General features: G+C 58.1%; 1 protein-coding gene across 1 annotated transcript in view; it reads left to right on the top strand.

The window, feature by feature from the left end:
* The window catches only part of COL13A1 (collagen type XIII alpha 1 chain), a 75,350-nt gene that overhangs the window by 25,583 nt on the left and 24,499 nt on the right, over window positions 1-25,268 (top strand). The window contains exons 13-25 of the mRNA XM_079793585.1: window positions 945-971; window positions 1,706-1,741; window positions 11,862-11,906; window positions 12,814-12,846; window positions 13,603-13,629; window positions 16,287-16,328; window positions 17,206-17,292; window positions 18,834-18,887; window positions 20,209-20,253; window positions 20,623-20,691; window positions 23,387-23,449; window positions 24,276-24,320; window positions 24,687-24,839. Of these exons, the coding sequence (XP_079649711.1) occupies window positions 945-971; window positions 1,706-1,741; window positions 11,862-11,906; window positions 12,814-12,846; window positions 13,603-13,629; window positions 16,287-16,328; window positions 17,206-17,292; window positions 18,834-18,887; window positions 20,209-20,253; window positions 20,623-20,691; window positions 23,387-23,449; window positions 24,276-24,320; window positions 24,687-24,839 (726 nt within the window). The remainder of the gene's footprint in view (window positions 1-944; window positions 972-1,705; window positions 1,742-11,861; window positions 11,907-12,813; window positions 12,847-13,602; window positions 13,630-16,286; window positions 16,329-17,205; window positions 17,293-18,833; window positions 18,888-20,208; window positions 20,254-20,622; window positions 20,692-23,386; window positions 23,450-24,275; window positions 24,321-24,686; window positions 24,840-25,268) is intronic.

Below are 25,268 nucleotides of genomic sequence, written 5' to 3'. Positions count from 1 at the left end.
CTTGGCTGGAAGGGGGCACCGCGGTGTGAAACGAGCTTGCTGGGGGCTTGGCTCTCCTGCCCAGCTTGACCCCCTCAACGGATTTTAAATATTTCCATCTATTTCCCCCCAGGACCTCAGGGAAGGAGATTAGTCTCACTTTCATGAGTTTCTAGATGGGAAAATGGAAAACCTGAAAGGAAGTGAAATTTAGGGAACGGAACCAAACCAAGCTGGAAAACCAAAAAGTGCTCAAAATCCACTTCTTTGCTGGCTGGCCTCCCCAAACACATCGGGCTCCCACTCACTGAACCCAAGCCAGGTGGTTTTCTTTGTTAGGTTTTTTATAAAGAAGAAAAAAAAAAACACAGAGTGTGTTTTTAAACCAGTTGAAACAGCCCAGACTCCGGCATCGGGGTTTCCTGAAGCCCGTGTTTGCCATCCAGGCCCGCTCCCACCACCGCGTGGAGACAGCACATCTTCCCTCGCCGCTCCCTCGGGCTCCTGGGCCCGCGCCACCTCCCCGCTGTGGGCTGCCATGGTCACAGCGCCCGGTGGGACGGAGACAAAGGGCTCCCCCGCAGGCTGGCAGGGCCAAAGGCAAAATCATGACTGGTGGCTTTCCAGGGAGGGGTCCCAATTAGGAGGTGGGCGGGTGGGGATCTGGACCAAACCACACTGTCGACTTAACATGATGCCACTGACCTATTTTCCAGTGGGCAAGCACAGAGAAGATGCCCACGGCGCCACATGGCTCCAGAGAGGGACACCAGCCTGGTGTCCCCATGTGCCCTCAGCAGGTTTCAGACACCCTCCCAGGATCCTCTGATCTGTTCTCTAGCACATCCAAAGCCCCTTCGAGCTCTTCAAGCACCGCTCTGCCCCAGCATCCCCTGTAAACATGACTATCCTCAACTGTTTACCTGTGGAACCCACCTCCACTCACCTCTCTCTTGCTTCCGCAGGGCTTTGCTGGGCCTCCTGGACCGAAGGTGAGGGCCCTTTGGGGTGATACACTGAGTGGGTGGGAGAGTTCCCTGCAGGGGGAGGGGCAGGCAGTACTGAAGGGTTCTGCGTAAGGAGCTGAGAGGGAGCTGAGCTGAGAGATGGATCAGGCTTGGCGCACTTCCAAACCACTGGCCCCCTGGGAACTGCTTGGGTCCCACAAGGATGGACCATTTGTGTGCTCAGCTGACCAAGTCCTATGGCTGGTGCCACCTCCAAGGAGCTTATAGGCTGGTTGGAAACTCCGGGTGGATGCCCAGGACACTGTCGCAACAGCCAATAAAAGTGTTTCCTAAGGGGTCAGACTAGAAGGGACCTTCAGGGTCATCTGGTCTCTTCTGAAACCTTATCTGGAAGCTCAGGATGTCAAACAGGCTCTCCCTCTGAAGCAGGGAACCTCAGGCTCTGAGGATGAGAAGCTGCAAAGCCCAACCATTTTACAGATGATGCTGAGGGCCCGGGGCAAAGCGACTGGTCCAAGTTTTCGACAGAGAATCGGTGGTGGAACCAAAACTGAAACTCAGGTCTCCTGCCAAGTTGACTTGTTCTGAGGAGCAGAACAGCCTCTGTTATTGTTCCAGGGTTGGCTGCGCGTGGAGGTCGGGAGGATTTAGACATGGGGAGGAAGAGGGATGGAATGGGAGGGGAACAGCAGGAGCTGACGTTTGGCATTAGGAAAACCCCTCTAACCATCTTCTCTTTGCCTTCCCCCCCACCCCAGGGAGACCCAGGGATCCAGGGCTACCATGGCCGGAAGGTAAGAAGTGGAGGGAGGGGAAGACCTCACCCCACAGCGATAACTCAAGTGGTATCTCACCATGGTGCACACACACACAATTTTGCACAAACACTCACCGAGCATGAGCTTCATAATGCGTGTGAGGTTGGCTGGAAAGAGGTCATGTCTCCAATTGGGGTAGCAGGAGGCTGAGGAGGGGACAGGGCCTTGGGTAAATCAGTGGTCCAGCTGGACCTCTGACCCAGAAGAGTCTCCCCTGCCAACCTGGGTGGCTGTATCTGTACCAAGGTGCCTCAGGCTCTCCAGGCAGAGCTCCGTGTTGAGCATGGTTGGGGAAATGGGGTAGGGTCCCAGCCCTGCTCTCTGGCAGCTTACAGGCCAGAGAGATGGGATTCCTGCACCAATAACCCTGGTGGAGATTGTCTGTGCTGGTTGCTGCCATCACAAAGCGCTGTGAATACAGGGTGGTGGAGAGGTTAATTCCAGGTTGGCAGGAGTTGGGAAGTCTTCTGGGAGGTGACAGCCCAGGAGCTCAGTCCTGGTGAATGGGTAGGTTATCTATTGCTGTGTAACAAACCATCCCAAACGCACTGGCTTGAAATGACGATTTCTTTCTCATGATTCTGTGGATTGGCCATCTGAGAGTACCGCTGGTCTCCGCTGGGCCCATTCACACATTCACACGGCATGGCGATGGAAAGGCCAAGACGGCCGCCTCCACATGCCTGGTGATTGGCGCTGGCTGTGGGCGGGGTGCCTCTGTTCTCCCTCCGCTGGGCATCTCAGCGCCCCCCCTCCCCCCTGCCCGCCCCCCCACCGTGGACTAGACAGGTTTCCTTATAGTGCAGCAGGCCCAGGGCAGTGTTCAAAATGGGCGAGTCCCAGTGCACTGGCATCACATTTTCTAATGTCCTATTGATCAAAGCAAGTCACATGGCCAAGTCATGTGGGTGGCGGGAGGGGACTCAGCTTCCACTTCTTCTTGTGGGAGGAGTGGCAACGCATTTGTGGCCATTTTTAATCCACCACTGGTCCCTTCAGTCAGCAAATCTCAAGGGAAATGGCATTTTAGACAGGGAAACTGTTTGAACCAAGGCCCAGTGGCGGTCCTTACAGTAACTATGAAAACAAAAATAATCTTAATAAAAGTCACCCCTTACTGAATGCCCACCATGTTGCCAGGCTGTTCTTCAATGTGACCTGCATCGTTTCTGGTCCTAAAACCTCCCTATGAGGCTGCATGTCCAGGTCTGGGCCCTTCTCATGGAACCACCTGCTACATGGAGCCCATCCGGCCTGCAGACCCTGGCTGGGAAGCCTCTAGAGACATCCAGGGGAAGGAAAGAGGCAGGACGGAAAGGGGGACACACGGGGGTGGGGTGGGGGGTGGAAAGGGAAGAATCACTCCTGAGAAGCTCATTCCGCACACTCCGTAATCCGGGTCATTTTATGGGTGTTTGGTGGGTGAGCTGGAGAGACCTGAGAGTTCTGTAATTAGTTCTGCATAAACTGAGACGTTTGCATTGTGTCAGGAAGTGGAAATTATAGCCCCCGCGGTTGTCTCTATCCACTTGCACAGACTCACAAAATTTACTGCCTCCTGGTGCAGAGCAGGTCGGTTTTCCCATTAGCAGCCACGCCAGTTCTTTCAAGCGGTGGAGAGAGAAACTGTGGGGCCGGCAGAGGTTGCCCTAGGATCGTGGCGATGCCCGCAACCAGCATCCATACCATGGCTGTGTCTGTATTCTCCTGCCAACTGCGAGTCTGGTTCGTCCAGAAAGGAGCTTGGGGGATTGTTGTCCTAAGAGGACTTGGCTTACGGCTGGAGTATCATAATGACAGAGGCCCTGGTCCCCTGAGGGCAGCCATCCTGGGCTCAGACTGTGGGACAGATCATTCAACCCTGACTGCATTGCATTTGCAAGAAAACCACTGTGGTCCTGCTGACAGGGGCAGCTCCTGGCCCCCAGGGAGCCTGCTCTGGGGAGAGACGGCTCAGGGCTGCGAGAGAGGCTCCGGCATGGAAGGGGCTGGCGCGAGTGCTGACGGGAACCTTTGCAGGGGGCTCCCTGTCACCGGAGGTGTTCGGGTAGGGTCTGGCATGTGTTGAGCAGCTTCTAGATCAGATGGGAGACAGGATTAAAGTCCTTCCAGCTCAGGGAAACTACGGCTTCCTGGGGACAGAGTTGGCTCCATTCTCCATAGAGAGTGACCCTGGCTTTGGAAGGAGTGTTGGTCTCCTCGAGCCTTTGTCAGGTCTTTCTTCACTTACATCAGGCTTGTGACAAGCATCACCACTTTTTTTTTTTTTTTTTTAAATCCTCAGCCAAGGACATGTTCATTGATCTTTCGAGAAAGGGGAAGAGAGAAAGAAAGAGAGAGACATAGATGTGAGAGAAGAAACATAGATGTGAGAAAGAGACATCAATTGCTTGCCTCCCATATGTGCCCTGATGGGGAATCGAACCCAGGACCTTTCGGTGTATGGACGCTCCAACCAAGCCACCTAGCCAAGGCACAAGCATCACCCCTTTTAGATCTACGGGGAACTGAGAAGGCCCTTCTTCTCCGTGCTCGGCTCTTGCTCCTGGCCCTTCCTTTCTCTGTCAGACCACCCCCTCTGCCCTTCCCCAGCGGCCTCTGTGGAGTCTGCAGGGGCTGTGAGCGGGTAGCTCCCTCTCATGTCACTCAGGCTTCTGGAAGGCTCCTCTGGCCTCCACTTCTCCCAGCCTGTCCTTGAGTCTGGTCAGTAGGTGTTCCCGGAGCCCGAGGCGGTCTCAGCACCCTCATGTCTGGGCTGGCCCTCCCTGTGCCGGGATCCTTGTTCTGTCGTTAATTCAACAAAGCCCAGAGGGTATGCACTGGGGACTGGTGGCCAGCAGCAGAAGGCTCGCCCCCAACTGACTTGGGGTCTTCCTCAAGGTCAGGCAATTCTCAGCAGGCTACAGGCACCTGACCACTGCCCAGCCCCTCTGATCACCATGCCCAGGTAGTTTGCCTCCCGTCGGAACTCTGAGATGAAGAGACCAGTGCCCAAGGACAAGTGCAATAATCCTTCACGTCTCTGGTTCAGCCGAAGGTCCTTCATTCCCTAGCTCCCTCGGGCCTTATATGGCTGCCAGCTGGTGAGCAGTCTGCTGGGATTGGAAGCTAGGTCTCATGAGTCCAGGTCAAGAGGCCAGTCTTCTCACCCTGGTGCAGAAGTGAGTTTCTGCTCAGGGGTCTCACCCAGGCTGAGCCAGCTGTGCACAGACCACCGTCCGCTGTGGTTTCCCTGGAAGTAGAGGGCTCTTCCCCCAAGCATCCTTCCTTCGCCCATCATTTCTCTGTTCCTCTCTTCTCCCCTCTCTGCTCTCTGCTTGGAGTAAGAGGCACTTGGCACAGTAAGGAGGCGCCTGATTACAGGTGCTGAGACGAGTTTGCTGCCCACCCCAGGGAGGAGCGAGTGCTAGCAGGTGGGAACACAGGGCTGGGACAGGGGCCAGGCTGTGAGGGGGACCTGTGGGGTAACCGAGGGACCCTCCGCATCTGCTTCAATTGCTGTGCCCCAGCAATGTGACACCCATGTGGGAGGCCTCTCTTCCATAATGGGGCGGAACTTAGCTCTCAGCAGAGATGTTTCTCAGCCCATGAACTTTGCTAATGATTAGCTCCAGCCACCCCCTCTCCCCCCAGCAACTGGACCCAACCTGGAAGCCTCCCAGAGGCCAGCCCGCCAGCAGGGCAGGCTCCCCACCAGCTCCTCGGGATCTGAGCCGATGTGGCCAGCGGGCCCTGTGCTGCCCCAGCCCCACTCCGGGCCAGCCCCGCGGCCTAGACACTGCGAGTATTGTTGTGCGCCCATGTGGTACCTATTTGATCCAAATTTATGACGCCAATCTCCTTTAAATATGTTGCAAGACGCAAAGTGTGTTTAAAACATTACAACCCTGGCTCTCTTGCAAGAGGATTGACGAGGATTGTCAGACTGTATGTGGATCACAAACCTGGTGAGGGCTTATCTCTAAGCAATCGGAGCTGGTCAGTCTGTCTCTGCAGGGGGGTGCGTCTGACGCAGGTGGTGGTCTGGGTGTTAAGTCCCCGGGTTTGCATGGAGGACTGTGGCTGAGCGCACGCTCCCTTCCGCAGCTGTGGGCTGTGCGTTTTCCGACCAGAGGAGGCAGGATGTGAGAACCTCGTGCTAGAGCGGCTGCTAACTGCAGTCACCCCTCCTGGAGGCTGCTGGCTCCCCAGAAACAGGGACTCCCAGGGGAGCAGGCCCATGAGCCCTGTGGTTGGATGGCTAGGACACTGAGGTGAGGGTGTCAGTCCTCATTTTCCGGCCAGCCAGCCTCCCCACCGCTCCTCAGTCCTTCTACGAGAGGATGTGTTCATTCTGAGCTGCCGGTCAGAGCAAGGGGCCATGTGGGTGGACACACTCCCGTAGAATGGTACTTAGCATTATTACAGCTACGGAACGGGGCCTCTTCAACATGCCAGTTTGTGTATGAGGCACTTGGCACGCATCAACTTACTAGATCTTTATAACAACCCTCTGAGGTGCGTTCTGTTCTTATCCCCAATTGGCAGATGAACAAACTGAGGTTCACGAAGGTGAACCCTCGAAGGTCCGTGCCAGGGGGTTCTGTCTGACCCCAAAAGTTTGCTCTGAATGACTACCACCTGGGTCTTACAGCCCTGGGGGTCCCCAGGATTTCCAGTAGACAGTTCTCCCTCCACTAGGAGAAAAGGAGGTGCGTGTTGAGCCGTTTCCTTCTTGTGAGGGAAGGTTGTGGCTGGATCCGGGCCTTTCTCTGAGCCTCCAGCTCTCTGTGAGCAGCACGTGGAGCGTCGAAGGCAGAAAGCATGGGGGACGCGGTGCATTTTAGTCGAAGAACCAAGGAAGAGTGGTGTTTTTTCCACTGGCACCGATTTCGCCTGAGTGATTCCTGCAGGGAGTTGGCATGTTCCCGGGGCTTCCGATAGAGCCAGGAGAAGGCAGCTTGGCTCAGCCCAGCACTGCAGCTATTCCGGAACCTTCCTGCGCCCCTCTGGCTCCCAGAGGACCTGCGCACCCCCAGGCTTCTCTCGGACTCCCAGGCAGAGTGCCTCGTCCAGATGAAGCGGTAGATACAGAAGCCTCTGGGATGGGGACAGCACTCTTTCAAAGCCACGAAATCCCAGTGGGGACAGCCAGGCCATTTAAGTTAAGGCAGATCAGGGGGCTGAGACAGGGGCTCCAGATCTGAGGCTGACGGGCTCCTCCTCTGCCGGTTCCCAGCCCCAGCCTCCGCTCTCTGGGCCCCATTGCTCCTGCACTCCAAAGTCCACAGATTAATTAGAGCTGACTTTTCTTTTTGGAACTAACTACAAAATCACCCGATCTCACATCGAGATTACAAGCCAGCCGCGCTTCCAAAGCCCTGGCCTCCGATGGGGCGCCTGACCCGGTAATTCCCCAGATCGCTTCCTGCCAGCCCCAATTACCGGAGGGCCTGGCATTTCCGTGGTCCCAGGGCTCTCTGCCCCGGAGCTGCTAGAGCAGGAACAGGGCACTGAGCTGCCCTCTTCCCGGAAGGGAGTCCTGGGAACGCTTGAGGTGAGAGAAAGGCATTGGCCCGCCTCACCCGGATTTTCCAGCCCAGGAAAGGGCCCTGGTCCAGGCCTGAGGCCAGAGCTGCCTGCTGGCCTCCCCCCAGCCCTCCGCTCCCCACTCAGACAGGTCTTCCTCCTCCCTGCAGAGAACAAAGAGTCTGTGTGTGGAGCTGCCTCGGCCCAGGGCCCCCCACCCAGCGCTGGGCTGCAGCAGGAGCCTCACGTTAGGGAGGTCCATTCATCTCCCCAAGCTTCTCTGGCCTGACCTTTGCTTGGCTGGGAAGCTGACCTTGAAGCCCCCCACCTCCTTCCAGACTGCGTTTTCTTGCCAAGTCCCTGCCCCGCTTGTTCCACAAACAGTAAATCACCAATTAAGAGGCCACTCCCCCTAGACGGGAGCATGGCCAGCTTGTGCTCCAAGGAGCTCGCTTCCATCCTGTCATCTGGGTAAAGGATGGGTCCTCACACCTGGAGGCAAGGACCAGCATGGAGCACTTATTGCTGCTGCAGTGGGAGCACAGGCAGGGCCCAGCTGAGAGTCAGTGACATTGTGAAGTCCTGGCTGGAACAGGTCCTCAAGATCATTCAGGGTGCCCCCCCCACCCACCCACCCACCTGTGCTCACTCAGAGCTTTCTTAGCCCCGTTGAATGGAACCCACCCCTTCCAGGCCTGCAATCAGGCACTGGTTCTCCGAACCACAGTTAAAGAACCAGGTGGCGGGGCGGCGCCGCCTGGGGTCACAAGCCTGGTCCCACAGCAGCCTGTGCCATCCATGCTCTGTGCCCCTGGGGCAAGAGCCTTTGTCATGCCCGGGCACCCACTCCCCAGTTGCAGGACGCCCAGACCCAGTGGCTAAGACCCACCCAGAGGCTCCCCGTTGGGAGGACCTGGGAAGGCAAAGATAGAGGGTAAATTGGGGCCGGGGGCTTTGACAGACTGTGACAGCTCCTTCCCACCTAAGATAAGCCGGTGAGTTAATGAGTCCAAATTCAGCACAATTCCAAACTTAAACCTTTTTAAAAGGAACACTTTGAAGAAGAAAGCCAGGTTGGCTTGGGGCGGGGGGGAGGGGGAGGAGGGCGGGCGGAGTGTCAAGCGGGGAAAAAGGAGACATATGTAAAACTTTAGACAATAAATAAAAAATAAAAATAAAAAAGAAGAAGAAGAAAGCCAGGAAAGGGCCCTCTAGATGTGCCCTCACTGAGGGGTGCCACCGGGGAAAGCTGTGTGCACAGGCATCGGTGTGTGCAGCAGCACCGCCCCCGCCTCCTCCCTACAGACAAGTTTGCTTGCCACAGCCACCCCGAGTCCTTGACAGTGACTCTCACCCCTCTTTCACCTCGGCCACCGTCCAGGAGCCAGTGCTTTCTGTTAGGACAGCACAGTCCCCGGTTCAGAGGTCAGGCTGGGGCGCGCCCGTGGAGACAGGCCTGGAGAAAGGAGGCTGATGAGAGTGGACTGAGCCCACAGGGTGGGTCAGCGGAGGGCACCCCTGCTTCCTGCCCAGCCAAGGGCTGGGAGTGAGGGAGGCCCTGAGGTGGGGATCAAGGGAGCCTGAGTCGTTTGCGGAATTAAGAGACTTGACCCAGGAGGGAGGGAAGGGGCAAAGGTCAGCCAGGCTAATGAGGAGGGCTGCCTGCTTCGGAGGCTCCAAGGGGCCGGATTTCCCTGGAGGGCATGGCTGTGTCTTTACAGACAAACCCACATGGGCTGAAGACAAGCCCAATTAGCCGGGAGGCCTCACTCCCAGCTCCTGCTCTGCAGGGCTCCTGTGGAGGCTGGAGACAGGAGCCCGGAGCCCGCCCTCCTCCCTGCGGAGGCACAGGAAGCTGTCTGTCTCTTGGGGGCAGGAGGAGAAGGCAGAGAGCCCTCCTAGAGCCGCCGCTTTACCCAGAGCTAACCTCCTCCACCAGGGAGCCTTGTCCTCGACCTGCCAACAGACCCCGTGCCCCCTCCCTGGCCGTGGCCTCTCTCCCTCCTCAGGGTCTCCCACAGGCAGGGCTGGGGGCGATGGAGAAAGATGGAGGAGCAGGAGTGGCTGGGAACCATCTAGTCTAATCTCACATTGCAGGTGGGGATCCTGGACCCGGAGAGGGAACGGGGTTTATCTGGAGTCACACAGCCAGCCTTTCCTGACTCCATCAGCTCCTCAACATGGAGGTGGGAAGGGGAGGCTGGGGCATTGAGGGAAAGACAGAGGCAGGGCAGGACAAATGGGAAATCCCTGGATACTCAGGGACCCCCAAGCTGACCTCCCACTTGTACCTCTACCCCACCCCAGGGACTCTGTCTGATGTCCTTGGGGCTGAGTCAACCCATTTGGGCTGATTGGCAAGTTAGCAGGGCCTCAGCTGGTTCTCCTGAGAAGGGGTTGGAGGCCTGTTGCCAGACTCCTGACGAGGTCCTGGGGTGCCCTCTGCTGGCCACATAGCAGACCCGCACTGGCAGACAGGGCCCTGCCCCATGCTTTTCTCTGTCTACTGTTAAAGACCCACCCCAGGGCTCTGGGCTGAGCTGCCCTCACAGGCCTGGCCGACTCCTTCATGCCTGTGGGGCTCAGGCCCAGGGCCCTCCCGCAGAGAGGGCATTGCCTGCTTTCAGCCCGCAGAGGGTGTTTAACAGAAGCAGGTGGAACACCAGCCCAGCGGATGGACGCTGGGGTTGGCCTGGAGAAATGGGTACCTGGGCTTTGGCACACAAAAGACCTATGTTCACATCCCTGCTCTGCATGACCCTGGCAATCGTACCCGGCCCCTCTGAGCTACAGTTTCTTCACCTGTGAAGCAGGAGTAACATCCACTCCCACACCGAAGTAGATTCCCGGACAGTGAGTAGAAAGATGAAAAGCCCTTAGCCCGGTGCCGGACGCATGGCAGATGCAGCAAATGGCCATGCTTTTCTCTGCTCTTTCCCGTCAGAGGGGTCCCCGGAATTTGGTGGCCAGGGCAGACCTGGGCCACTGGCTTGTCTGCTGTGGTCACTGCCTGTGGCGCAGGGGTCCTGGTGAGTGAGGATGAGAAAGGGCTCCTGGGTTTGGAGCTAAAGATTCTGAGCCTTTTGCAGAATTCAGAGACTTGTCCCCAAGAGAATGGAGGTGAACCATCCCAGGCTGACGTGGCTCTGTGCACAGACTACAAATGCACGGGCTCCTTGCTGCACTGAGGAGCCAGCACGGGGCTCGGGCATAGCAAAAGGCTCCACAGAGCAGATGGTGTGTGACCATCAACGAATAGGGTGTTGAGGAAATAATAGAAAGTCAGGCGAGTGGGTGGTGTTTTCAGGGACGCAGGTGAGAGGTGCCAGGCTATCAGGAGATGAGGCTGGGAAGGAAGTGAGGATGGAACGCCATGCTCAGGACCCTGGCCCTTTTCCACGGCCAATGCCAGGCAGTGGCTGTTTTGAGTAGGGAGTGTTATTGTCCAGCTTACGTACAGGGAGTGCTCAGTCCTGGAGCAGAGTTAGAAGCATCTCTGTCCTCGGTGAGCATGGGGTGGGCTCTGTCAGATGGCGGAGAGGGGTGAGGACAGCTGAGGTGGGACCAGGCTGCCCCTCTGCCTGAAGCCTGTGGGAACGGCAGCATGGACTGTGGCCGTGCCCGCTGGCCTGAGAGAGGAAGCTGGGCCGGGAGCGGGCTTGGGCATGGCCACCCACGGCGCTGGCCTTCACACGCAGGCAGCTGCAGCAGGCCGGCCATTGTCACCTGTAGCTGCACAGCATTCTGGGCCCTGCCTGGGGCTTCCGTTGGGGTTCAACTCATGGAGACGGGAGCTGCTCTTCTTCTTCCCCTGGTCACCCTAACACGGCAGCCCCCATTTGCCACTGGCTGGCATCTCCAACCCCCTCTCCTCCTGGTGTGTCCTGGGCTCAGCCCCTCCCATCGATGCGGCATTTCACGGGGAGGTACGAGAGGCTGAAGACACTGCTGAGATGGTAGCGCACACCCACGCGATCCTGGAGCAGCGACAGCTGTCCTGGTGCCTCTGGAAGGTGCCAGGTGGCGCCTGATTCACCTCTAGCCCCCACCATCCAAGTGCAGGCAGACCCTCTGCCACAGGGGCCAAGGCAGGAGTTAGTTTCCTCCACAGGCCCTTGGGAGGAGTTAGACCCAAGGAACCTGGAGGAAAAGGAGCCCCGGAGGGCGATGACATGCCCGCAGGTCCCGCTGGAGCAGGGCTGCTGGAACGAAAACGGGCAGGAAGTGCGAGGCGGGTGGGAGGGAGGCTGTGCAGTAGGTATGTGGCCCAGGGCCGCTCCTGCCCGCAGCACTGAGTCCCAGACCCGCTGGCAGTAGATCTTGAACAGCTCCCTGGCCCCCCTCCCCGCAGGACTCGGCTCCTGTGGTGGCCGCTCTCTCTGGGGGGCTTTCCCTCACTGTGAGCCATGCCCTGGACCCCTGTGCGAGTTCACATCGCTGAGTGGCCACGGTGACTGCCAGAGCTCAACTGTCCCGAGCTCCCGGACCAACCGTTCTCGGTGACAGCCTAGCGGGCCGCGCTTCAAGGGCCGAGGTCTCAGGGCCCTGAGTCTGGTCCTCTTCTCATCGTTTCTGTTTCTTCCTTCAGGGAGAACGGGGCATGCCAGGGATGCCGGGCAAACACGGAGTGAAGGTACCTGCCCCTCAGCACACCCAGGCAGCCCCTCCCCCAACCCCGGCCTCTCTCCCACGCTCCTCCTTCCCGCGTCCCACGGTGAAGACTGGGTGTGCGTATCCTCCCAGGCCTCGCCCCTCACTGTGCAGCCGGTCCTTCCAGGCAGGGCTGCTCCTGTTGGGCCCCATCACTCACCAGTGCCCTTTCTGATGTGTCCAGGCCTCCCCTGGGCAACTTTGGGTCATAATAATCTTGGGTAACCCCAGCTCTGGCTGCAGTCCTGAGACCCATGTCACCCCGTGAGCAGACACCCCGTAACGTCACCTCCACTTGGGGTTTACTAAGCAGTGTGCTTGGAAGCTGTTCACTTCAAAAGTCAGTGGTCTTGGGCTGATATAGAAACGAGGTTCGCTGCCAGCTGCTCCCCAGTCCATGAGGGGGTAGGTCCAGAGAGCTTCCTGTGAGGAGAAGCCTGCTGACACACACTGGGGGGCACTGTACGTGGTGACACCTCCATCTACTCGTCTCCCCTTCCCCGAGGCTCTCCCTGCTTCCCCTCCCCCATCTCCTCCTCCTTTTCTCCTATCCCAATGAAGCCCTCCCTCACTTCACCCCAGGGATGCCCCATCTAGCTCACCTGTGGGCATCCTGCCATGATGCCCACTGTGTCCCCCAGCACCGCCTAGGTGCTGAGCAGGTGGGTGGGACCCTGGGCACACAGCTGTGCTGCACAGAGCCTATTCCTCGGGGCCCGCCCCCCCTCCATGCCAAGCTCAGCACCCCTCCTTTCCCGTGGGTTTGGGCGGTACACAGGCGTGAGCAGTCCACCTTCGCATCTCCCCAAGGGGAGGCTGGGAGGCTGGCCACTTCCTCCGTGCTCCCCCTGACTGCAGAAAGTTTCCATGCCTTTTCTTCTCTCTGCCAGGGGGCTCCTGGCATCGCTGTGGCTGGGATGAAGGTCAGTGAAACGCTGTAATTCAACACTGAGGGGTAATGGGTGAGAGATGGGGAGAGGAGGACAGAGTTGGAACTTCAGAGGCCCTGAACCAAGGAGCGGGCAGACAGGGTTGGGAAACATTTCTCCTGAAGCAGCATTGTTGCCAGATCCATGCACATATAACTTGAACAGCCAATGTCAGGTGCATGCACACATGACTTGAACAGCCCATGTCAGGTGCATGCACACATGACTTGAACAGCCAGTGTCTACCTAAGCCTTGCAAGGGAGTAGCAAAGGGTTACCATTCTCAGCTCTAGGTCTCACCTCCTGCCATGCAGGGGAGCCAGAGCTTTCCTTCACTCTGGAATCTCACAGCTACTTGCCTGCAGAGCTTCAGGGAGAGGGGCTGGATTCCCCCTCCTGAACCCCACGCTAACTGCCGTGTGGTGGGCAGGCGGACGGTGGAACACCCAGCAGCACAAGTGCTCGGGGTGTCTCTCTGGCAGGTCCACTCACAGGGGCACCTCTCCCTCTCCTGCGGGGCCTCACCGACACCCACACCAGCCCCGCGCCTCACCTGGGGGAGAATTGGGGGGGGGGGTCCAGGAGGCCGCTTTGGCCTGTGGCTTGAGGTCTAAGCATAGGAAAGCCTAAGCTGGCCAGGTGCTTCGCCGCCCCCAGAGTAGCTCTGCTCATTGGTTCCTGCTCCCTTTCCCGCTCTCTTGCGCCCTCTTACTTCCTTACCTGAATCTTTTTTTTTTTTTTCCTACACAGGGAGAACCAGGAACCCCAGGAGCCAAGGTACTGACCAGAGGGAATGTTCTGGGCTGCAAGGAGCATCAGGTTTCCAGGAGAGGTGGGAGGGGCCGCTGCTGTTTCTCGCTCTTGGTCCCCTGAGGCGGGCCTGGGGCTGGGGACCTGACTGAGCAGAGGACGACCTGCCAGGGAGGGGCCTGCTGGTCAGTGTGGCACAGCAAGTGCCTCCCGCTCCTGGATTCGGGCTGGACAGCTCGGCTGGTTTGCCTACACACCTGCTCGAGCAGCCAGGAGCTGCTGACCCCTGCACCTGGGGGCTCTGTCTCGCTCATCTAGCTCATTAAGGGATGTAACGTGAAAAAAAGTTCCCATGGTCAAGGCCAAATATGTTTGAGAAATAGGAGATTAAAAATATTACACGGGTTTCTTTCATGCAGGCCTTCTCAGAGCCTTTAACATGCTAAATGTGCATTGGAAAGCTTTAAAAAGGTAATATCTTGTGAAGATGTCAAACTTTTTTGACCAGGGCATCCTTTTTTTCAGAGGAGCATCTTATGGGACTAGTGTTAAGGAAATGCTGTCCATTATACCCCTCATGACCCCCACCTCCATCTCTTAGGAGTGACTTTCTCTTCTTACCCCAAAGGGAGACCCAGGAGCAGCAGGGAAGCCGGGGCCCCCAGGTTTGCCGGGAAAGAGGGGACAGAGGGTAGGATATTGTGTCTTTGAGAGTGCTGGTCCCCCACTCCCTGCCCACCTCTCCCTCCCATGGCTGGGGTGCTGCCTGCAGTGTGCTATGGGTGCATGTACCCCCAGGAAGGGGCAGCCTGCAAAGCTTCAGAAATTCCACCCGGGAGCAACCCTCCCTCCTTGAAAGCCATGGGTTACCCAGAACCCAGCGGAAGGAAGACCCTTCCTCCCTCCGTCCCCACCCTCCCCGGACCCCCGTAGACAGCACTGCACCCCTTCCCGGCTGTTTCAGGGCGTGCCCGCTAAGGCACAGCCCAGGCAGAGCAGGGCCTGCTGGGCTCCCACGACTCGCTGTCCTCCCGTCACCTGGGCACTCACCCAGCCTGCTCTCCTTCCTGGGCCAGCTCCAGGCCACTTTGCCATTCAGCTCCTCCCCGAGGACAGGTAACAAGGGGATGACCCCAGTGACCTGGCATGGCTTCTTGTGTGGCTCCGGCTAGACAAGTCATTGAGACGTCTGAGCAAATTATGACCCAGGGCCCTCAATTTATGTAACCACACACGCGAACCGCCAGCCTCAGGCTGTGGAGAGTGGAGCTCCTCGCGCTGACCTGGCGGTGCGCTGGGGGCCTCCTGATGTGAGACACTGGGTGGAAGGTGGGGCCTCAGGACACCTGCCTGTGAGACCAGCTCTGCGGCCGACACGGGGCGGGCTGCTCACAGGCACAGAGCCCCCTCCCCTGCACCGAGGCGGGCTCTGTGGTCCACGTCAGGGGGAGAGTTCTTCAGGAAGGAGCTGGCTACGAGGCGTGTTCCTTAGCTGGGGCCGCCCCACAAAGGACCACAGACTGTGTCGCTTAACCCACAGGCGTTCATTGTCCCCAGCCTGGGGGCCAGCGGTCTGAGGCGCAGGTGTCAGCGGGGTCGGTGCCTTCTGCGGCCGTGAGGGAGCCTCTAGCCCAGGCCTGTCTCCTGGTTTCTGGGTTTGCTGCCGTCCTTGCTGGTCCTCGGCTCAGAGAAGCATCCCCCCATCTCTGCCTTCACGCTCTCATGTGTTCCCCCGTGTGTATGTCTGTCCAAGTTCCCCTTCTTACTGGTATAAGGACACTAGTCACATTGGATTAGGGGCCCACCCCACTTCAGCATGACCTCGTAGCACAGCTAATTACACCTCCGATGTAATTACACCTCCAATGTCCCATTTCCAAATAAGGTCACATTCTGAGATACTGGGGGTTCAGACTTCAACATACAAATCGGGGGGAGGAGGCACTATTCAACCCATAACAGGAGGCAAGCTTCTCAAAATATTCCTCCAAAGAGAAGTCCTGGTTAGATGGTCTTGTCTTTTTTTTTTTTTTTAATTGATTTCAGAGAGGAAGGGAGAGGGGGAGAGAGAGAGAGAAAAACATCAATGGTGACAGAGAATCATTGATCGGCTGCCTCCTGTACGCCCCACACTGGGGATCGAGCCCGCAGCTGGGGCATGTGCCCTGACCGGGAATCGAACCGTGATCTCCTGGTTCCTAGGTCGATGCTCATCCACGGAGCCATGCCGGCCGGGATGGTCTTGTCTTAAGAGGCAGGAGGAGGCGGGCAGAAGGCTTTCCCTGGAGACCAGGGGCCTCTAACGGCTGGTCCTAATGAACATGAACATGAAAAGGGCACGGTGGTTAAAGGGAAGAGCTTCCCAAGTGCCTGGCTCCACACTGCTCGTCCCTCCCCCAAAAGGGACTAAGCGCTGGTGGCTCCCCTCTCTGCATGAGTGATGAGGGCCTATCCCACATGGGAGAGGGGAAACACTGATGCAGGCTGTCACCAGTGTGAAGGGGTCTTAGGAAGGAGTTGGGCCAGATGGGGGTCCTTCCGGAAGTGGAGTCCTTCAGAAAACAGCCCACGGAGGGGCAGGGAGGTGGGAGAGAGGAGAGCCAAGGCCCGGCGCTGGCGGGGTGAGGCCTCACCCACATCCTGGAGGAGCGGCTTCTAACCACACTGTCCGCATTTCTCTGCAGGGTGAGAAGGGCGCCGCGGGCCTTGGCCTCCCAGGGCAGAAGGTGGGTATTGAGGAGCTCTGCATGGTGAGACGTCCATCCCCACCCACATTCCCGCCTGCACATCCCCTCCCAGAGGCGGGGGGTAAGGAGGTGCCACATGGGAGGCCCTGATTGGCCAAACAATGCCCAAATTCAAAGAATTCAATGGCAAAGACCTGGTCAGACTTCTTTGCAGCAGCTCTGAAAATGTGCTCTGTGGTACATGAGCTCCATAAGATAGTCCATTTGAAGAAAGACTAGAGGTCAGGGAAGTGTGGGGGAGCTGGGTAAGGTGGCCCCTCAAACAGGGACAGGCACCGTCGCCTGTCAGAGCTCTGAGCACACCGCATGCAGGAGCTCGCAAAGCTTCACTTCATTCCGCCTTTCCTAACGTTGTTTGGCCACCAGACCCCTTTTTTCTCACATTTCAAATATTTTCAACCCCCTGAAGAAGTGTTCCATGGAACATCCTTTAAAATATATATATTTTTAATGGATTTCAGAGAGGAAGGGAAAGGGAGAGAAAGGTAGAAACATTAATGATGAGAGAGAGTCATTGATCAGCTGCCTCCTGCACGCCCCCACTGGGGATCGAGCCGGCAACCTGGCATGTGGCCTGGCCGGAATCGAACTGCGACCACTGAGCCATGCCAACTGGGCCCATGAAACACCCTTTGAGAAACACTGTTCCAGACCCAGGTTCTGATAGGCCTCTTGCTTCAGCCTGTTCCCCCTCAATAGCCAGCTCTATTCTCTCTGATCCTGCTGTTGGATCAGACTAGGCCAGGCTTCTGAGGGCCTCTGGAGCCCACAGCCCCCTGATGCCCACCCTCACCCCCTACCAAATTTAGCCTGAACTGTGAGGGAAGAACTAATAACTCTTACTTTCCACCCCCAGGGAGAGAAAGGCGATTCTGGCAACTCCATTGGAGGAGGCAGAGGGGACCCCGGCCCCCCAGGGCTCCCCGGGCCCCCAGGGCCAAAGGTCAGTGCTCAAGGAAGATGTTTGCCTGAGACCTTTACCTCAGCCGGTTCTTGGGGACTCTGTGTCCTGGGCACCTTGCCTTCTCCAGTCTTTTGCTGCAGAAGTGTGGTTTTTCCCGTGGATTCTGGAAAGGCCATTTGGCCTGAGCTCCTACTTCCAAGCAGAGACTGTTTGGCCATCCAGCAGAGATGTCACCCAGGACAGAGGGTTGGTCCCATTGACTCAAATGGCTATGATGTAACTGAGTCAGGGGCTGGCGACTGCAGGGCCTAAGGACAGCCAGAAAGGCCCCTCGGCTGGGCTCTGAATAGGCCACAGGCCAGCGAGCTGCTGAGCCCCGCCTGTGCTGGCGCACTTCGGGGAGGAGGGTGGTGGCCGGGAGACAGCTGGCCGCCCACCCTTTCCTTGCTCTTTGTGGAAACTGCAGGGGTAAGACTCGGTTTCCCAAAGCAGATGCCTCCTTGGTTTATTTTAGCAGCATGGGGAGATGAGGGGGTCCCTTTCTTAGCTTATAACGAAAAGATGAATTACATGATTGGCAGCAGTACACACATTCACCCCACTGACTGGCGTTTATCAAGGGCTGCTACGGTGGGCTGGCCCGCAATCTGGCAGGACAGGCAGAGCCACAGTTTGCAGGAATACGGTGCAGGGAGCACGAGGAACCTCACAGGCAGACGTGGCTTCCCCTTCCCCGTGCCCATGCCCTATGCCCATCTGACTGTGGTGGGGACAGACCCTCCCTGACACGAGCACCAGCTTTGCCAAAGGTGGCCCTCCCACCGGGTTCCCAGACATCCCAAGTTTTGGAGTTTGTCCCTCTGCCCCCACAGGGCATGAATAGCTGGCACATCTGGGGTCTTCATTTAGGGTCGGAGAAACCTGGTCACTATTGTCCTCATGCCCTGGGGCAAAAGGAAGGGAAAGCTAGAAGACTGTTCCCAACCTCTCATCCTCTTTCCAAGCCCAGGCACATGTTCAATAAGCGATGTGTTTGGGATGGGCCTCTTCCCATTTCCCCTTCCCCTCCTGTCCTAGGCCTCCAGTACTCCCCTTCCCCGAGTCCCCCCACATACACACAGGCCCAGGGTCTTCACCCTCTCCTCACCCCCCAGGCAGGGTGAGGTGTGCCTTGGCAAGTGTTTCAGGCTCCAAAATGACCCGCCAAGGGCTGCTGGCATCCACATTTGGGGCCAAGACAGAACTGGGCACATGTATGTTAACTGAGAACTGCGGGTGGCCTGGCTGGGGGGGAGGGTGGGTGGCGTGGGGTGGACACCAGCCAGTGGTGAGAACAGACCTCAGAGGAGGAAGGGAGTAGAAAGAAGGGCTGCCAGGAGGAGGTGAGACCAGGGCTGGGCCCAAGCGTGGGTAGGAGTCAGATAGGTGGAATGGGGTGAGTTCGTAGAATCCAGCAGAGAAAGAGATGGAGGCCCAAAGGCACAATAGCCAGGACATTAACAGCAGGACCATCTTTTGTCCCCTTGAGCGGCTGTCCAAGGTGCCCTGCAAGCCTTCACCCCATCTCTCTCCTTCCCCAGGGAGAAGCTGGTGTCCATGGCCAGGCCGGACCCCCCGGAAAGCAGGGGGACAAGGTACAGAGGCCCCAGACTTGAAAACTGCAGGATGAGGGTCCGCTTGGGAGTTCAAGCCCCAGCTCAGAGATGAGCAGTGTGGCCACCCCTGCGGCTGGACCCCCCGGGCACAGGCTGACCGGCTGGGACTCCCGCCTGCTGTCTGTCCCCTGAGACAGCAGTCATGCAAGGGCTGGTCCAGGGGCTGGACGTGGGGGCTGGGGAGTGGCCCAGAGCCCCTGCTCTGTTAGCCTTCAAGCCCTGGTTCAGGAGACTCCGTCTTCCCGCCAGCTGCTCCCCAGGCAGGGGCGGGTGGGTGCTGTGCGCCTCACAGGAGCACGACTGAAATGCTGTGGCGGGAGGCGGGGAGGCAGGTGACCTGGAGGTGCCAGTGGCTAGACCAGGCGTCCTCAAACTACGGCCCACAGGCCACATGTGGGTGTTTTTGCCATTTTGTTTTTTTACTTCCAAATAAGATATGTGCATTGTGCATAGGAATTTGTTCATAGTTTTTTTTAAACTATAGTCCGGCCCTCCAACCGTCTGAGGAACAGTGAACTGGCCCCCTGTTTAAAAAGTTTGAGGACCCCTGGGCTAGACGCTCCATGAGCTCCGCCTCCAGTGTCCTCAGGAGTTGAGTTACATTAAAGGGTTCACTTTTCCTTTATTTTCACTTTCTATCTTTTTTTAAAAATTGTCCTCAATGTTAACACTATCCCAGAACAACTGAAGCGTGGTTTGTTCTCACAATGTACACCACTGTTTCATTTATTCCCCACCCTCTGTCCTGTTTCCAACAGGAAAAAGGCCCCTCACGTCCCCCACTCAGGGAGGCTGGGGGCTCCTAATACCTTCTGCTCCCCACCCCTCCCATGTTTCGTCCTGCAGTTTGGATCATTCACAGAGGGGCCCCTAAAAGAACCGCATGGGCTCTTCATGGCAAATATTGGCCCAGGCAATTAATTGGCAAAAGGTTTCGGAGCCCTTGCTTCCTGAGCAGAATGGGAATGAGGAGAACCAGAGGGCTCATCTCTGCGCCCACGGAGGTGGCTGGCTTAGGGGGCTGGGGAGGTGGCAGACGGACACAGGTGGGGTCACTAACAACTAACGCAGGACAGAAAGAATACCCCTCAGTGCAAGCTGAGGGAGCTGGGGCAGAGGGAGGGGGTGCCTCCGGGGAGAGGGGAGCCTGCACTTTCAGGCACAGGGAGCTCTGTGTCCTCGTGGCTGAGCTAGGGTGAGCCTCCAGCCGCCCATGGCCCTAGCGCGTGGCCCACTGGAGGTATCAGGTTCTCTGTACGTAGCTTCATCCCCATTTCACTCCAGTTTTGTCGTGCAACAGGGGGACCCCGGAGCGCCTGGAGCACAGGGACCAGCTGGCCCCAAGGTACGTGCATCTCGCCCAGAGTCCCAGCGCCTCTCACCTCCCTGGGGTCACAGAGTGAAGGGGCTGGTCCCTGGGGTCTTGAGGGGAGAGGAGAAGAGCTTGATGGTCCCCGATAAGGGTCTGGCCTTGCAGCCAGGACTGGGCTCAGTCTTCTCCAGGTCGGTCTAGTTCGGTGCTCACGGAGTCCAACTCCCAGGCAGCCTCAGAGCACTGGGGTCCTCCGCTAGGCTCCCCTCTTGCTGCCCTGGACCCACCTGTGTGCAGCCAGGCGCAGCCAGCGTTGTCCACGGTCCATTGGACAGACAGCGGGCGGCAGCTGTGGTCGGGTCCCTGCTGGCCCAGGCGGCTGAGATCTTGTTTGTCCTGCAGGGCTCCAAGGGAGAGGCCGGGGAAGGCGAGGCGGTGGAGTGCAACGCCGGCATCAGCGAGGCGCTCCAGGTGCGTGGGGCTGGCCTGGGACGAGAGAGCTGCCGGTGCGGGCCTCGCGCTGCTGGAGGCCTGAGAGGGGAGCGCTGCACACCTGGATGGAGGCCCTGGGGCCAGGCCACTGAGCCAGGCTCCCTTGGTGCCCCTCCTTCGGCCTGCTGTTTGGGTCCCCCTGTGCAGCCTCCGGGCAAATGGCCCGCTCATTTGGCATCCAGGTGGCCTGGCTCCCCACTGGGCCCATCTGGCCCGCTCTCCTGGCTCTGGGTAACTGAGAGCCATTCCTGGAGCATCCTGGCACCCTGCAGGGTGTTGGCCCATCCAGGGTTTGGGGGGCCCGTTTCTTCAGAGCACACACGCCCCTTTCACATGTCTTCCTGGACCACGTCTCCCTTTTGCGTCAATTTTATCGTATTTCAAGTTCATGCGACACCCACCCCCGAAAGCAGAGCTCCTCAGGCTGAGCACTGTCGACAGCGGGGCTGGGTCCTCTCTGCTCGGAGCTGTGGGGGGAGGTGTTCTGTGGGTTGCAGGGTGTTCAGCATATGCCTGGTCTCCACCCTCCCGATGCCAGTAGCACCCCACCCGTGATGACAACCAAAATGTGTCCTTGCCCAATGCCCCCTGGGGCAACACCTCCTCAGGTGGAGAGCCACTCCTTTAAAGGAAATGTGACTCCATTTACAAGCTGTATAATTCTTTTTTAATGCCAACAATTGAGTGATCCCATAGTTTGCTGTGCTGTCTGTTTGTTTGAAGGGCGGTGCGGCGGAACCTTGAAATCTAGCTGCTGGGACAAGAGGGAAAAGCGAGGGAGGCTCCCAGTCAGCGGCTAGAAAGCATGAGGGATGTTGCTTCCTCCCTCTTTGGCAAAGTGAGGGAAAGGGCGCAGGCTGTGTGAGGGCTTGTCTGAGTCATAGTAAGACAGCCGCAGAGCAGCATTCAGCGAGATGTGGGGGGTTCCCTGCCCAGTGATCACAAACCTCTGGGAGAGGTGGGGGTGCGTGGGGCTGGGAGGCACGGAGCCTGCTCCTTAGAGGGGCCCATCTCCCACGGTCCATGGCTGGACCGAGGAGACCCTACAGGTGGCTCTTGACTTGCCCTTCACCTGATGGCGTGGTGATGGTTTTTTAGGAGACCCTGACACTGACCTTGATCATAAGTCTTCCTCTTCCTTCACTTTCCCCGGGCACCAGGCTGGGGCCATGGGGAGGGCGGGCTGGAAACAGGGCCTGGAGGTCTTGCCTCACGAAGGCAGACGCTGGGCTTTTTTGGGTGAGGGTTGGCCTTGCAGGGCTGAGGCAGGGGGTGACCTAAGTCTGAACAGGGGGTCTCAGGAGCTGTCCCCAGCCTGGATCATGGCTGTCTGCTGGAGTGGCTCTTCACTGGGTCAGCTGTGCGCCTCCTCCTTGAAGCCTCCCCTGATCTACCAGGCAGAGTATATTTGGCACAGTTTAAATGCTGGGTTCTCATTACAGATCTGTCAAGGAAATAGAGGTATAGAGGAGGATGCTTTTATCTTTCTCCTTTTTCTCCACCTTCAGTTGATAAAGTGCATAACCCTGAAAAATGAGTAACGACCCTCTGCATTTCCTACAAATCAATTGTATTACGGGCACCTGGGAACCAGAGCCTTCCAAGCCTGGCTTTTGCACACAGGCCTGCCAGTGGCCGCCTGCAGTGAATGCTTGTAGTTCCAACTCCACCACCAGGTGGAGGGGCCCAGGGAGGGCTCCACGTTCTCAAACGGCTGGCGTATGTTTCACCCAATACTGTTAGTGGCCATGAGCCACGGACACACTTGGGGACGACACAAACCCAGAACCACGCACCCGCCACAGGATGCCCCAGTCCCAGCAACGGGTGTTAACCACAGGATTCTGGAATCAATGAGCTTCATTTGGAAACATTAAAATGGATTCTTCAAAATAGCTTTTGGAAGCAAAACTTTCCTAGAAACACGTGTGTGTGTTGTTGTTTTTTAAAAAAACAGCCTTGTATCATTTACAAACAATAACATGTACCCCTTTTAGGTGTAGAGTTTGCTGAGTTTTGGCAAACGGGTCCGTACACATGTATCCACCACCCCAGTCACTCCGGAGAGTTCCTCCATGGGTGGGCCTGGGGGTCAGTCCCACACCTGCCCCAGCCCACAGCCACCACTCGGCTTTCTGTCGCCCTGGGTTAGCTGTGCCTTCCCTGGGGTCCTGTGAGTGGGAGCGCGCCGTGTGTAGTGTCTGCGTCCGGCTTCGTTTGCTCAGCGCCGTGTGTCTGGGTCTCGCCATGGCACGGCGGGTGCAGTCCCTGTTCTCTCACCGCCGGCAGCGCTCCATGGCATCGATGTCCCAGACCTTCACCTGTGGCTGGACGTTTGGTTTCCGGGAGACGTTTTAAGTCACTGTCAGGGGAGGTCAGATTTGTCTTCTGGGAGCCCAGGAGCCCCGGCGGTGCCTCAGAGGCAGGAGGAGAGAGGCTGCTGGGCATGGCTCTGGATCCCGCCACCTCCTCTAACCCAGACACACTCGGTGCCTGTCGCCTACACATTGTGAAGTCCCCACATCATCTCCTTTGCAAAAAAGGTGTTCCTGCCACTGACAGAACGTTTGAAAATGCCTGCTCTCTCTGAGCCAGCCTATAGCTATTCCCCTCTGGTGACAGGCCACTCCTGCTCCTCAGAACGTCCTTCCTGAGTCTTTGTTTTCTTTCCTAGGGGCCCCCTGGTCTTCCCGGGCAGATCGGCCCACCTGGAGCTCCAGGGATCCCAGGCCAGAAGGTAACACTTGTCTTGACCCTACAGAGCATGTGACTCTGAGCGTGGGACCCCGTGGCCACCCCTCATCCCAAGACCCTCTCATCTTCCCAGAGCACCACCTGGCTCTGGCCTGTAATCCCTCCCAATGCACCAGGGCGCCACCCACATCCCAGCTGCCGTCACTCCTCCCACCCTGGGCTCTGCCACTCTTCCCTGGCTGCTGTCTTGGGCGCCCATAACCCCTCTGATGTGGCGGAGCCTGCCCCACCAGACCCTGCCCCAGCCAAACCCACAGCAGTGACCCCAACCTGCCACCAGGGAGCAGGGCCTTGAGCCCATCCCCAATCTCACCCCTCCTCGCTCCCTGCCCTGGCTCCCTTTTATACTCTGCCCCAGCCCCTGTGGTTTTTCTCAGAAGGCCTTGTGTGTTTGCCCCTCTGCCCTCTGCTCATGAGGCCCCTATCCTGAAACCTCTTCCCCTCTTCCCTACCTTTCAAAGCTCACCTCCTCCTGGAAGCCTCCCCTGATCTATCAGGCAGAATTCACTGTCCTTCCCTCTCCGCTTCTCTCATAGCACCTACGGCATTTTACCTCGGTGGTGCAGCAGGCTGCCACCTGGCCTCCAAGACAGAGGCCACACCTCCTTCATCGCCCTCTCTGAGCTAAAGAAGAGGCATGGGTTGGTGTGAAAACGAAAGGCGTGCCCTGTGGTGCAGCCAGGACAGAGGGCTGGGTTTGAAGGGAACAAAGAGGCAGGCGCCCCTCCCATGGAGCCAGGGAGTGAGTGTCCAGGGCCCTCGGTGGCAGCTGTCACCCTTGAGAGTAACCTTTAGTTTTCTGGCCACAGGGAGAGATTGGACTGCCAGGCCCTCCAGGCCACGATGGAGAAAAGGTGAGAACAGACACGCCCAGACAAACCTCAGAAGCTGGTCCTGGCCCTGGGGGTGATGGGCAGGGGCTCTGGAGGAAGCCCAAGGTGGACCTTTTGGGGAAGGGAGAGAGGAAGGGAGGGGAGGCCCACCCTGAAGATGCCCTGCTGAGCCCCACGCTGCGGCCTCGGAGAAGCCAGCAGGCCACATGGGCTGGGCTGGGGCTGGGGGCCGAGGCCCCTCGGGTTCCCACAGGGAGTCGGACGAGCTCTCTGCCTGGTCCAACCAAGCACAGAGGAGCCAGTCCTGTAGGCCACCCATTCCTTCACGTTCTCTCTCCTGTGCTCTGCACTCGTGTATCTAATGAGTGGTGTTGATATTTTCTAAAGGGACCTCGAGGCAAACCAGGAGACATGGGCCCTCCTGGTCCCCAAGGCCCCCCAGGAAAGCCTGGGCCTGCAGGAATAAGGGGAGAAGACGGACATCCAGGGAGCCCGGGAGAGAAAGGGGAGAAAGGGGAGACGGGGCAGGCAGGCCCACCGGTAAGTGCCAGGACTGTCTGGACCCCTTTGCCCTTCTGCATGCGCCCCGCCCTGACCGCCCCTCCCCCGCCCCCTACCCCCCACCCCAGCATGACGTGGGGCCTGGCTGCTAACCTGGGAGTTGGGGGAAGGGGACTCACCTGGTTTCCCCTCAGGCCCCTTCCTTTACAAAGGCCAGTGTCCCCCCTCAAGAGACCTGGGTCCTGTTCTGTCGTCTCTGTCTGTGTCCCCCTGAAAGTCCCTGAGCCTGCCAGAGCCTCGGTGCCCTCTCTGCAGTGGGCTTAGAATGCCTTCCCTGCAAACCTCGCGAGGATGCCAGGAAGGAGAGGAAGTCATGGGTAGAAAACTGCCTCTGGGGGAAGTATGCAGAAGGCCTCTCACCACGAGAGAATGCTTGTACGAAAAAGGGATCACAGCCCACTCCAGCCA

This window comes from Cnephaeus nilssonii (genome assembly GCF_951640355.1).
Source record: "Cnephaeus nilssonii genome assembly, chromosome: 16".
In the NCBI taxonomy this organism is placed as follows: Eukaryota; Metazoa; Chordata; class Mammalia; order Chiroptera; family Vespertilionidae; genus Cnephaeus; species Cnephaeus nilssonii.
This window is presented reverse-complemented; position numbering and strand designations above follow the sequence as displayed.